The 14597-nt window shown below is 40.2% G+C and overlaps 1 protein-coding gene across 1 annotated transcript; it reads right to left on the bottom strand.

The window, feature by feature from the left end:
• Positions 1-6771: 6771 nt before the first annotated feature.
• On the bottom strand, positions 6772-14287 carry LOC139744378 (uncharacterized protein SYNPCC7002_A1628-like). The gene is made up of 6 exons (XM_071654819.1): positions 14139-14287; positions 10709-11078; positions 10090-10283; positions 9404-9671; positions 8521-8660; positions 6772-6900 (listed from the first exon to the last, which is right to left on the bottom strand). Exons 1-6 carry the CDS (start codon positions 14232-14234, stop codon positions 6877-6879), a joined length of 1092 nt encoding a protein of 363 aa, XP_071510920.1. The 5' UTR covers positions 14235-14287; the 3' UTR covers positions 6772-6876.
• Positions 14288-14597: the final 310 nt, after the last annotated feature.

Here is a 14597-nt window from a genome sequence, read left to right as displayed (position 1 = left end):
AATTTAAAGGCATAACATTCAAATGGAGCAATGATTGAAAAAAAAAAAAAGTTCCAATTACTGTATTACATGTGATGCATATAATTATGTGTGGGTCAGTTGCATTAGGCTGCGTTCACATAGAAGTATACTATTCGGGTATTCGAGCTCGTTTTTCGAGGGCACGCGAATAGCTTCAATCGAACGATAGGATTTCCTCACACTGGTTCACTTAAAGAGGGCACTATTTGAAAGTACCGAATAGCTGCGAAAAGTATAGCAAAGTTGGAATCGAGCTTGTTCGATTTTCTTGCAGCGTATACCGTCTCTCGTTCATGAAATAATGACACTTTTGGTCTGGATTTGCCCTCTAGCAAAAATAAGCATGTAGACTGACATTTTGATGCAGTTTAGAAATTGTTAATAAGATTTGCTGGGATGTAGGAGGAAGAAATCCTCACTGCATGGGATGGTGAGTTGACGGTGCGGGAGATGGTGTACTCGGTGCCCGAATAGCGAATACCGAATAACGAATACTTTTATGTGAACGCAGCATTACCAAATACTAATTTTTACTTCATTTTGTAGATCTTCATGAAAGTGAGCGATTTCCAAGTTGATACCCAGGTGATTGACGAATTTGTGAATCCACAAGTCGTGTCTGTGGCGGAGGCGAAGGGAGCTCCCCTCAAGAGGCGTTTAAGCGTCTCTGGGGACATCACGGAAGTGAGTATCGTCAGTTTTGTCAATACAATATCAAACCATTATTTTGTGCAGTCTTCTACCGGCAAAATATCGTTAAAAATGGCGCTTTTTTTTTTTTTTTTTTTTTTTTTAGTAACAGTTTTGCCGAGTTTGAAACAATGGTGTCTAGTTTTGAAATCGTAAACATGTGGGTTGACCATGTATGACATGACGTAGATAGCTGCCACCGTTTAGCTATATAACTACATTGTGTATTTTTCTTTTATGTTTCTTGCTTTGGACATTTGCTTCATTTTTACATCTGCCAATGATTGAGGTGATAATGGTTAACATGCAAATAGCGTTAATTTGGTTTTTTGGTTTTGTATTCTTGTGTGAAAAACACACAAAAACTTGTCAAGTTATTTAAATAGAACTTTTGAACTGAGAGTACATGTACTTATCGTTTCGTTAGAGTAATGATGTAATAATTGGTTTTGACATTTCATTTGCTTTCTTTATACATTGTAGGCGGGAGATTTCGTAGAGACCGCTGGGTACAAAAGGAAATCCTTGAAAATAGAGAGCGATGGTGCCAAATTGGATGTGGTCCTGTGGGGGGAAGCGGCTGTGGCAGGGAAGGACCTCACGGGCGGAAGAAGGGTCACAGTAACTGCAGTCATAAAGGAGGAAGGACGCGTTTCAAGTACGCGGTCTAGCAAGATCGAGGTAAAGGTTCATTTTACAAAAATTGCAATGACACTTTCTATTAGCAGGCATTTCAAGGTCACGAGTCAAACAAACAAACACACACACACACATAAATGAATCATATTTGGATATCATTTGGCATTGTACATGTAAATTTATAGGTTCTGTTTAGGTTACAATATAAGTATCTAATGCTCCAGTGTATGCCAGATCGCCCAGGATCTGATCTAGGGTGATCACGGAAGAGATCTATATTTATGCTTCCAATCTTAAACAACCCCCTCTAAAAATTCCTGGGTACACCGTTGGCCCTGCAACTCTTGCAGACACACACAAAGTCGGTGGTGACCAAGGCTTTAGAAAGTCTGCTGCAAACTCTTCCATCAATTTTTCAACAATATTTTTTTACAAGCACTTATCTAAGGAAAGACAAAGTAAGGAATAAATTGGAGATGCATAAATAGCTAGTTAATCATTTGTGAGCACAGAGAGAATACTTTATCGATGTTCAGTTTTTACCATGCTTGAGGAAAAGAGAATTTCTATGTTTGCTGTCACAACCTAAATGATCAGCTATAACCAGACAGTGTGAAATGTCAGGTCTTGGTGTGCACTGAACAGAATATGAATTGAAACAGATGACAAAAGGACTGAATCTGCATCATGACCACAGTAATCAGCATTGTCAATCCATTTGACTCATCTTCGTGGGAACTGATTTGTTTACATTCTGGCGTGGTGGCATAGCAATGAAGTCAAATCTGACTTGCTGAATGCACTTCAGAGATGTGAATCAGATGCAGTCGTGGAGGGAGCTGCTTGATCAACAGCAAAGCAGATTTGTTTTCACCAATTACGCAAAGAAAGTGAGAAGAGGGATGTCAAAGATGCTGTCAAGCAGAACAGAACCTTCTTTGTTAGCTTTCTCATTGTCAGTCAGTAGCGCAACATCAACAAGCGAGATGTTCTCTTTATTTCCTTGGCACCGTTTTATAGTCATTTCCTCTTGCAAGTGCAAATGGGTCTTTAGCAAAGACCAACAACGCAGCCCTTCTCTATGCAATTGAGGACAGGGCCCAGAAGTCACGTGTAAGTAAAACAACATCAAACAGGTTTCTTTTGATTGATATAGTATGGCTCATGTCCAGTCCATGTGGGAAGTTCCAGAGATGTTTGGACAACTTGCAGAAACTGCCTTAAGACAATAATGAGCAAAATCGGGCAGTTACTATGTAAATGCATGCCTGTTTACAGCCAAACTTGCTCAATTGATTTGATAATGACTATGTGTGATCTCCACAACCCTTCTAACTTCAGTGGCCACTTATACATTGCCTAGGTGTCACCTTGTTTAATAGCAAAATTCTGTTGCCATTTTAATGCAGTTTATAATAGTCAACACTGTTGATAAATAAAGTTTCATGCACATAAACCTAAAGTAGCAGTTACATTTTACATGTAGCGAATTTCAGGATAACTGCCCTAAAACTGAGGGAGGTTTTTGCAATGGATCAACAGACTCACAAACCTATTATAAAGAGTGATTCCATTATACAGTATACCGGTACACCTTTCATACAAAATTTCGGTCAAGGAGGATGTAATTATGATACAAAATATAACAGACATTACAATTAAAAAGATGAAGAATGTGCATGTACAGGTATGACACCATGTTAAAAGAGGAAGATTTGTTATATCTTTGATGCATTTCTTGCATATTATTTGTATTTTTCTGCTGCAGCTTCAAATACCCAGAAGTGACAGCTGCATTCCAGAGGACTGGATCAGTGTATACTACACCACAGCTTCAGTGCCCCCAGTGGGGCTAGTCGTTGACATAGACCACGAGAAGAAATGTGCAACTGTCCATTTTCTCAATGAAGGGAAGAAAGATGTCCAAACATGACATTCAGTCAGTTGTGGCTAAATACATAATTGGGAAAGTGCACATTGAATGCACTATCAAAAAGGATCAACTGCTCACACAGGATTTTTCTCTTTTTGTTTTGTCGAAAGGTAAGCTCATGGAGCTGGTGCCTGTGACAATTCCCCTATGCCATTGAAACAGGGGAAAGTAACTCTGCATCCAAGGGCAAGGTAAGGAAGGCAAATGCCCTATATATGAATATGAGAATCTGAATTTGAGAAACAAAGCTTTTCATTTTTTTTTCTCTAAAAAAAGCTTCTTTTTTTTTCCAGCTTGTCCGCAGCATGCAGTACTGGTACAGCACCAGCATAAGTCACCTGATTGGTGAAGTCATCCTCGTGACGCCTTATCAATTCAAATACAAACGTCCCAACGGACAAAAGAGTGGCAGCAAGTGGCGTCTGCCATGCAGAAAAGGGGACATAAAGTTGACGCCAGAGCTGTGAGAGATAGAATCAATCACTTGAAGGAGCAAGTGAGAGCAGAGAACAACAAAGAGAGGGCTGCTAGTGGGATAGGTGTGGAAGAAACTGCTGAAGAAAAAACAATTCGAGAGGCAGTTGAGGAGATGATGCAGGAAGAAGAAGATGTAGAGCTTGCGCCGAAGGAGAAGGGAGATGAGCAGAAGAAGAAAGTAGAGGGTGAAGAAGTCAGTAAGAGTTTATCATTTATGAGCACAGAGGGGACAATATGTCGATGTTCAGTTTTCCCATGCTTGAGGAAAAGAGAATGTCTACTTTCAGTGTATTTTGCTGATTGGTAGATAAAGGTTAGATTACACTGTATCTTGTGATCTTCTTGGATATTGAGGAGATCAAATTCCATGGAACAAGACTGTGTGTTCTGAGAGGATTATATTCTAAGTACAGATGGATCATCTGTACAATCATCGAAGCCCCGTCCAATCGTGGCCTGCTTTGTAAGAAGGGATGTCCGTACTACTCTTCTACGAACGAAGAAGCAGCTGCGGGATACTGAGTACAAAGATGTAATGCTGGGTGAGCACTTGGCCCCATCACATGCTAAACTCCTCCAAGTGATGAAACGAGATGATGACACTGACAAATTGTGGATAGTGGACTGCAAGATCTTCTGCACTCTCAAAAACGATCCTCAGAAGAAATATGTGCTTTCTTCTCCGGAAGACTTATTCAGACAGTTAGGATGGGGGGAGGAGAAGCTCAAACGTTCACGACTCTTCACTGATGTCTCTGGCTAGGAAAACAAAGGCCCGCTTTCCGCACATGGCCCTATCTTGCTTTCTATTGTTGCTTTAAATGTTAATGGTTTCGTCAGTATATTAAATGCTGGCAGTATTGATACATACCTGACATCCTATGATATTGTCTGTCTCTCAGAAACGTTAACTGATTCTATAGATCTGTCTAATTCCTATTTGGATGATTATGAGTATTACTGCTTGCCTAGATGAAGTGGTCAGAAATTTGGAGGGTTTCATGGCATGTGTACACTCATGAGAAAGCATATTTTTGTGTATTCAGAAAGATTACGTGACACTACTTCCCCTTCAGTCATCTGAGGGTGGGTTTAGAGTTGGACCCAAACCAGCATCAGTCAACTGTCACAGCTCTTCCGTGCCTATAGGAGAACTTACATCGACACTTAACAAGTTCATTTGGTAGGTAAAACTGGCAGAACTCTACAAGATCGACTCAAGGAGCACGAAAGAACCCTTAGGCTAAACAAGCCCTCTGCTCTCAACATAGGACATAATGGATGGAGTGACGCAACAAATTTAGCGTTTGAAAGGAATTTTTGGCCAAGAAAAGTGAAAGAGTCCACCTGCATAAACAGAATCAAACCCAAACTCAATAGGGAATCTGGATACAGCTTGTCGCCAATCTTCGGTCCAGTGATCAAGAAACAAGCACGCAGTGTCAGAGAAGGGGTGCAATCACTTGGCCTGAAGAAGTCCACAGGAGTGGACGAAAGCTAGCCAGCAAGTCAGTAAAGGTTGGTAGAAGCCTAAATCTCCTATTGTAAGTTCACTCATCATATGAACAAAGTGGTGCCAGCAGTGATGGCCAACAAGAGACGGCAGACAAGGTACTAGTTTCCCAACAAGTTACTGCTCTTTTCAGACTCTAACAGACAGCTCATTTTTAGACCCAACTTGTGTCCAAAGCTGAAGTCAAAAGTTTACGCTCTTGTAAAATTGTAACATTTCTAATGGTTACATTGCTGATGTGAAACATAAGTAGGGGAGGAAATAATGCTAAATGTAGGGTCTTCCATTGCAAAGAGTCCATTCTGGGAGTGACAGTTGCATCCACAGGTAGGCAGATGTGATTTATTGCAGGTCTGGTTTTGTGCTTTCAAACCTTCTAATGCTGTTAGTGTTTTGCATAATTTTGTTGGGAAGACGTCTCCTCAACTTATAAAACCTGATAATATAGTGACAGAAAACTTAAGTAAGAAGATAGAATACACAATATGGATAATTTGGAAAACAGATAGTATACATTATGATGGTATGCTAATATAAGATAGCAAAATATTTCGGGGTGGCTTACATATTTAGTTTTTACAGTAAAAGACCATAACGATTACGTTTTGCAGTGATACTGCGTATGAACCTATTTTTGTCTTCTGTAATCTTATGTAGAGCACATTTTGTGTGTGGGACAAGATGAATGAGAGCCTTTTAACAAGGCATTGTTGCTGAGGAGTGACACAAACTTGCCATACCAAGCATAGCAAGAATCAGGGGAACACAAAAACGAGCTGCACCTCCCAGTCTCTCGCGCTCGCTCATTGCCTTGCAATTAGTCTCTTTTCCAAGCCTCACCCACGAGGCCTTGTCAAAAGACTAGACGAAAGCTTGTTACTGCACTAAAATGTTGGTAACATCTGGGTGGGGACAAGGGCATGATACTTTGTGACTTATTTCCCATTATGTCGCTTATGCCCGATGCTCAGTCACATGCTTTGAGCACAAATTTTCACATGAGCATGATATTTCTAAAGTTCTTACACATTTTCTAATTGCTTGATTATATCTTATTTTGAGCATGTCACAGTGCCAAGTTCACAGTCCTCTTGTTGACCAAAACAAAATGAATATATTATCTTGAAATAAGTATAAGTACTATCATGTGAAAAAGTTTGAATACTGGAGCAAATATACCCTGTGTCATGCTGTTATCAGATATTGCAGAATGTCGCAAACATTTCTTCCTCATCACTGACTGAGCAAGATGGTCAACAAACTGGTGGCAAGATATAACAGCAAAAACTTGCATAGAAAGCACAAAATTATCATATCATTTACATGCTTCAAGGGTTATAACATCTTTTGGTCTAGAAATCATGGCATTGAGGTAAGTTTCCTATAGCATGAAGAAAGAGACCACTATTGGCTAGCCATGCAAGTAGCCCAACCTTGCCTGAAATGGCTTTTGTTGTTGTTCTTGTCGTTGTTGTTATCGCCCAAAGAAAGGGAACGTGTCTGGTTTGTTGCACCTTGCACTTCAGTCTGCTCCAAATGATGGCCCTGCAGTGGAACGCTGTAAGCCAGGCAGTATCAGCATCAAGTCCTCCTACGACACACATCAAAGCAGCCTCTCCTGCCAAACCTAGAATAAATACAACAGGTGTACATCATGCGAGAGCATTATCAGCAGTTTGGTCCTTTCTTACTACTAGCAATACACTACAAGCTGCAAAAAATTTGGAGACTTTTGAGAGAAAACATTCATATTAAACACAGATTAACCCACAATAGACTATAAATGACAACTGTGAAAAATGCAGTGAAATAACATGGCAGTCCCAGCATTTTCTTCAAAATCTATTTCTGCATTCTGCAATATTGTAGCCTACACTGTGGCATTACGGTCATTCTCTGCTCTGTCTGAGCAATCTTATTTCTTTCCGTTGGCATATATGTATGTGTGACTGATCAATTACTTTCAAAGTGTATTCCCATAAAATCCTTTGCAATACTTAAATCTATGATCTATCACTTTCAATGAAAAGTGTTTTTTTTACACTATTTCTTTCTTAAAATTTGTGATGCACAGAACTTCTCACCCACTGTAAAAGTGGATATTTTTGCACGACTAATTTTTCGCGCTCAGCAGAGTAAGAAGAGTTTCGCGTGTTTTTAATTCCGCTGAATCAAGACATCAACTACTGGCACATACGGCAAGCAAAAATATTTGTGTGCTTTTATTTTCGCGCTAGATTCTGGTTGCACGAAATGCGCGAAAATTTCAACACCGCGACAATTTCCACTTTAACAGTATACCCCACCACTGAATATATAATGGGCCACAACACAAATCCTGTTAACAGTACTACTCATATAGACATACACATGTACGTTAGTGACAAACAGGCAAATGTGTCAAGTGCATTAGAAAATAACAAGCACTAATTGGTGGGGTACTTGGCAATTTGTACACAAACACACAGCCTTATTGCTCATTATCTAAATCCCAAAAGGTGAGAAATATACTTTATTCGAAATGTATAGATTATACTGAGGGGATCTGTGGAATTCTTACCCTGGTCTTCTACAAAATACTGTCCATTCGTAGGACAAATTGATAGACAAATATCAGCATCTCATAAATGGTGCTGGGTTAAGTATGAGTCACAACCTGGTACAAACCCAGGGGCTGGTATAATGGAACTTTGCAGACTCGAAAGAACTAAAGACATAAGACCAATTCCTAGATATCAAACTGATGCCCTTACACTACTGAACGTCCTCTGTCTAGCAACATGCACAGAGGATGTTGGCATTGACTTAATAACCATGTTGCAGTTTGTAACAGACAATAAGTGTGAACTGCAATGCACAAGTGCACTAAAAAAACTCACTGGCTATACCTCCAGGGTTCCCAGCATTTCAAGAAAACAAACTCCCTGATTTTTCCCTGATGAAGTCTCAAAATTCCATGATAATTATTCAAACTCATTTTCAGTTTCACATGTTTTCTATGTTGTTGCAGTGAACTATTTGCAGCTAAAACACTGTAATGTAAAACAGTCATCCAATGGATGTTGTCCTGATATGCAACAAAGTATAACAGAGTCTGACTGACTACTTTGTATTTTTGGGCCAATCAAAATTCTCTGACTTTTCCCTGATTTGAGGCATTTTCATCAAATTTCCTGACTTTTCCCTGACTGGAAAAAGTACAGTAATTTTCCCTGATGGGCTGGAAATCCTGACCTCACTGGCCTACCTTGGAGGCTGCTCGGTGAACGAGAGAATGTCTTGCAGCAAGGCGGTCAACATCATCGTAACCACCTCCTATAACTGTCACACATGGGATCCCTCTTGATACGACCTCGGTGATGACCCAGTGGTCTCGCTTGAGCAGTCCTGAAGAACAGAGAGCAAATAAAAAGGCAACGTTGAGCCGAAGTGAATGTCTTTCATTAGGCATTCAAAGAAATCCCATCAAAAGTGTATCATGCAAAGGAGTTGTGGCTCACGGCTGAAGCCGTGTCCGCAGCAAAACACTTTATTCACGTTGCTCCTGCTGAGACTCGTGTGTAAATGGGTGCTGTACATCTGAGATACAATATGCATCCCTTACTTTCTATCTTATAAGAAAAGACACAATCATTGACCTATATGCTGATTGTGCACCTGACCTGAAGTCATGTCTCTAATCTTCAGTTTGAAAGTTAAGTATCAAAGAAATAAAGCCTGTGTTCTTCTCGAATTGACAAAAATACCTGGTATGATGCACTCCTGTTATAACGAACACGGCTATAACGAAATTCTGTTTACAACAAGATAAAATTTCAGGCTGCAACATTATCCACTCTATGTATTTTTATTGTTTATTCATTCAGTTATAACAAAATTTTGATATAGCGAAAGAAAACTGCCAGTCTCGAGGACTACGTTATAACAGGAGTCCACTGTACTCTTCCATCCGTAACAAACTGGGCCCTCTCAGAAAGGAAAAGCCCAAGTGGGGCACAACCTGCTCTCAGTGGAGAGAAGTGACAAGTGGATCCAAAATTATTGTTTCTCAATATCTGTAAGCCAACCAGCAAAATATCTGGAAAGCATTGCAATATGACAGATATGGTAGACAGAAAGAAATCCTTTACCATCATCAGTGAGCTCCAGATGTCCGAGAGCATCGTCCCTGTGTGGATCCACACCCGCATCGAAGAAGACCAGACCCGGTCTGAACCTGTCCAGAATGCTTGGAAGATGGTCCTGGACTACCTTCATATACTCCTTGTCTCCTAGGCCAACGTCCACGGCAACATCGCAGTCACTTTCCTGCTTCCTCACGGGGTAGTTCTTGCCACAATGTACGGAGAGCGTGAAGACAGAGGGGTCATCTTTGAATATCACGGCCGTCCCATCACCCTAGCAGTAGATATAGGGCATCATAAAAATATTGCAATTATGAAATGCATTCATTGAAATGCAGACATATTTTGTACCTTATTTTGCAAAATCACATAAGCCAAACCTTTTCCTTTTATTTGAAATGACAGAAGTGGCAGGTGCCCCTAATCACAAACAGAAAGATCACCAGCTATACTTGATTGAACAGAACACAAGTTTGAAGATACACAGTCAGGGAGGTGGTATATGTTCTGCATCTCATCCAAAGGCATTTTCTGGTTATTACAGTAGACAAAAGTACTTACCATTCATATGTCTGTTTCAACAAAGCAAAGCAAAGCAAAACAAAGCAAAAACAAACAAAACAGACAAGGGAAGTACTTCCACTACTAGACTTCTGTACAAACAGGATACAATGATCACAACTTAAACTCACCTGATGAACATCCAGATCCACAATAAGCACATTGTCCACCTTTGACCTCTGAATCATCAGTCGAGCAGCTGTTGCCATGTCATTGATGAGACAGAAGCCAGCTCCGTGGTCAGGGAAGGCGTGATGGGTGCCCCCTCCTGTACTACTCGCCAGACCACGATCTAAGGCAAGTTCAGCGGCAAGTATTGTGCCCCCTACAAGTGGGAAAAACACACATTTACCCGATAGTCACAAATTCCATTACACTACTGTATGATTGGGAGGGGGTAAGCCATATTATGCCTGCTACATGGGGGTGCTCCCACTACAATACCAAAGAGTATAACTAACCAGACAACTTGTTATTGTTGGAGTAAAGGAGACTAACAAAGAACCCTATCCCTAAATTCCAGGTAAGGATGGTCATTTACATGAATATATTGTACTGCTCTCCATAAGAGAATCATCGTACACTTCATGCAAAATTCCCTTTACAATGAATACGCTGAAAAAAATGCAGTTCACAAATCAAAGGTCAGTATCACTGGCAACTAAAAAAAGACAATCTTTTCAATCACATATTTTCATCGAATGATCCTCGTTCATGCAGAAGAGGTCCTTGAAGAATTTAAAATTGTACCCGTTTCGTATCTGCATCGTGAAACCAGTCCTTTGCTCCACTTAAATCCAGTGACACGCTGCTCCTTCTTGCTCGTCGTCCCTTCAAAGAAACGATCGATATAGTCATCTGCGTGGACGCACTTCAATTCTTCCTTCGTGGTCTGGAGGGGGTAGCTGATCTGCTTGCGAGAAACGACTCCGTCCCGCAGGAGGACGTCCCTCAGCTTGTTGAACTTCCTCATCTGGAAGCGGTGGTTCGGAGGGAGGTAGCATTCGTATCCGTCATGGTGGACTATCGGCAGCCCCAGGGCAGAGCTGATAGTAGGATTCTCTAACCTTTGCCCAAACACCACCGATGCTGCTGTATACAGACATCTCTTCTTCAGTAGCTACCAACAAAAAATATGGAAGGAAAATCACACTTGAATAACAGAATACCCAACTTTCCCAGTTAACATTTTTTCATCCCCAACCATGCTATTCTTTTTTTCTGATTCTCTTTTTGTCTCAGCATAACTTAAAGGGATAGTATAGACTATAGTTTTGGTTGAGACCTAGTAAAATGTCAGGTTTTTAACATTTTTGGTGAGATAATGAGAAACCTCTTATGATATGTGAAAGAGCATGTAATTCAAAGAGGAATTCAATATTTATTTGATGAAAATTAGTTTTGAAATGGCAGGGATGTCCAAAACAGGGTTATCATAATAAAAGGTGGGACCCACCTTTGAGTACTTTATTTTGCTTTTTTTTTGGATGTCTCAGCAATTCCAAAACCAATTTTCATCAAATAAACTTTGAATTCCTCTTAAAATGGTATGCTCTGTACTACTTCATAAGTGGCTTCGTGGTATCTCACAAAAAAGTTAAAATCCCAATCCTCATCTCCACCAATAGTACAATGTGTATAGATCTGCTGTACCGGTGTCATACCTATTTAAACATTTACACAAACTGTTACCAATTAATAATTTCTCTTCTACTAATTCTAGTGATACGAGTCCAGTGGTCATGATAAGAATGTTGAAAAACAATTGTTTATTCAAGCAATGGAAACAATATTGTATAATTAAAATACCATGACCAGCTTTTATTATCATCCACTAAAGAAAGCATTACATTGATATCATCTACTCAGTGGTCAGCTAAAAACTTTTTTGAAGGGGAAAAAACAGCATTCAGAAATAAGAAGCGATTTTGTCAAATAGATCTTGCAAAATACTGCCAAAGCTGTGAGCAAATTTATGGAATAATGAAAAGCCGACACTCATTCGTAGAATGCAAGCAAGTGCCACAAGCTCTGCTGAGGGACAAATGGTAGAAGTCTTCCCAGTGACATTATGATACTGTCTGTACTTCCCTTCAGCTCCATCGCGACCATAGTCTACAATATCACTGATATTATTATAAAAGCTTGTGAAGCCACTTTAGCTTCTACTCTCATCTTCACCATTTAATTGCAGCTGGCAGTTGGGAACAGTGGCGTATCTAGGGAAAACGGCGCCCGGGGCAAGCGCGAAAATTGCGCCCCTAATTTCTTAAAAAGTGTTCAACCCCAACCCCATCCCAGTAGGGACTTTAAACAAAGTCCACATGATATGCTTTTTCAAGCACTTTAAAGGGGTCTTTTGAGGATGATTTAAATGTAATGAATTTTGATAAATTTTGGCGAGCGAGCCGAAAATTTTGGTATTTCAGCTTACAAAACATGGAATTCTAGTCATTTTTTGCTAATCAAATCTTACAATTCCAATCAAGATATAGTGACGGCCTTATAGGCAACGATTTATACCAACAAACTGCATGAGGAATTTAAAAAGTACTCTAAATTAGTACGCGCGAGTTAGCCGAAATTTGTATATTTCCACGTCATCGTCACGTTCTGTTCTTATCTCTTTGTTCTTTTCTCTTTTTTTTTTGGATAGATTTTGGCGAGCGAGCGCAGCGAGCGAGCCGAAAATTTTTGTATTTCAGCTTACAAAACATGGAATTCTTGTCATTTTTTGCTTATTAAATCTTACAATTCTAATCAAGATATAGTGACGACCTTATAGATAACGATTTAAACCAACAAACTGAGGACTTATAATACTAGTACATGTACTCTAAATTAGTACGAGCGAGTGAGCCGAAATTTGCATATTTCCGCGTCATCATTACGTTTCATTCTTATCTTTTTTGATTTGTTTATTTTTTTGCGCCCCCCCATATGTTCGAAACCGTTGGCGTCCTCTCTTGATCCAATCGGCGATCGCTTCAGAACGAATGAAATTGCAGCCGCTGCTCCGTGTAACATTTTTCCTGCTTAATATAAAATGACATGTGTGAACACAATAGACTTTGTCATTTTGTGCGCGTCATCGTCACGTTTTGTTCTTATCTTCTTTTCTTTTTTTCTTTTCTTTTTGATAAATTTTGGCGCGCGAGCGCAGCGAGCTAGCCGAAAATTTTTGTATTTCAGCTTACAAAACATTGAATTCTTGTCATTTTTTGCTTATTTAATCTTACAATCCTAATCAAGATAATAGTGACGGCCTTATAGATAACGATTTATACCAACTGTGGACTTGAAAAAAAAATACTCTAAATTGTACGAGCGAGTGAGCCGAAATTTGCATATTTCCTCGCCATCATTATATACGTTTTGTTCTTATCTTACTTGATTTTTTTGCGCCCCCTCCCCCCCCCCCGTATGTTCGAAACCGTTGGCGCATTCTTTTGATCTAATTGGCGATCGCTTCAGAACGAAAGAAATTGCAGTCGCTGCTCCGTGAAACATTTTGCTTGCTAAATATAAAATGACATGTGTGAACACAATAGACATTGTCATTTTGTCCGCGTCATCATCACGTTTTGTTCTTACCTTCTTTAAATTTTGGCGAGCGAACGCAGCGAGCGAGCTGAAAATTTTTGTATTTCAGCTGACAGAACATGGAATTCTTGTGTGAACACAATAAACATTGTCATTTTGTCCGCGTCGTCATCATGTTTTGTTTTTATCTTGTTTGATTTGGTTTTCTGCCCCCCCCCCCCCACCATTCTCCCTCCCCCCCCCCCCCCCCCCCCCCCCTCCTTCCGGGCGAGGTTTTTTCTTCTTCTTCTTTTCTTTTTTCTTTTTTCTTCTTCTTCGTTTTTTTTCCTTTTTCTTCTGCTTTTTTTTTTCGTTTTTTTGCGCCCCCAAGGAGTGGCGCCCGGGGCACGTGCCCCCCTTGCCCCCCCCCCCCCCCTAGATACGCCACTGGTTGGGAACAATAATAGATCACTTGCACTCTCACGCGTCTAGTCACATCACACTCATACTCACACTAGAACTAGATTCTATCAGGGAGGTGGAAGAGAGACTCTTCCACCTCCCTGATTCTATACATGGTCAGTCGTTACTGCCACTGGAGTAGGCACTGCTGTACTAAATATACTGTAAACATTAGCTACCAAGTAGCATACTATACCTGGTAAACCAAGTGAATTCGGTCATGTCCGGCTGAACTGTTCCTCCATCGACGATACAAGGAGATTAAGGAACTGTAAGTTATGTGGGGTTTCATGCCTGAAGGAGTTCGTTACTTAATTGTGTGTTGTTTTGTGCTAAGTAATGATCCTTGACAGACACAAATCCACGCACAACACAGTCCAAGCCACATGCACGTGCACTATCTACATAATGATGATTTCGTAACAAAATAGGCCATACATGCGACACTTGGCGCCCCATAGCGCACACGTAGTCTGGTTTCCAGACCCTCTCGTACTCTGTCGTCAGAAATTGTTTCAGCGCCATCTGTGGGATCATTTCGAAACCGTCTAACGGTTGATCACAGTGGCTAGTATTTTCGTCAAATTTTCTATTTGCTTGTAAATATCTGTAAATAAATTGTATTATAATGTAAATAGCACCAGTCTTCAAGAAT

The sequence above is a fragment of the Diadema antillarum genome, unplaced genomic scaffold, assembly GCF_040938485.1.
Source record: "Diadema antillarum isolate AM-2024a unplaced genomic scaffold, OU_Dant_1.0 seq00001165_RagTag, whole genome shotgun sequence".
Taxonomy (NCBI): Eukaryota; Metazoa; Echinodermata; class Echinoidea; order Diadematoida; family Diadematidae; genus Diadema; species Diadema antillarum.
Note: the sequence above shows the minus strand (reverse complement) of the source record. Positions and strands in the feature narration are given on the sequence as shown.

Bases quoted from the DNA above. Each gene is read 5' to 3' on its own strand.
- LOC139744378 (XM_071654819.1), bottom strand. From the start codon at position 14,234: ATGAAACCCCACATAACTTACAGTTCCTTAATCTCCTTGTATCGTCGA. The intron at 10,284-10,708 runs GTACAATTTTAA...TCCCACTTGTAG, and splicing joins ACGATGCAGATACGAAACGG to GGGGCACAATACTTGCCGCT. The intron at 6,901-8,520 runs GTAGGCCAGTGA...TATTTATTCTAG, and splicing joins TTCACCGAGCAGCCTCCAAG to GTTTGGCAGGAGAGGCTGCT.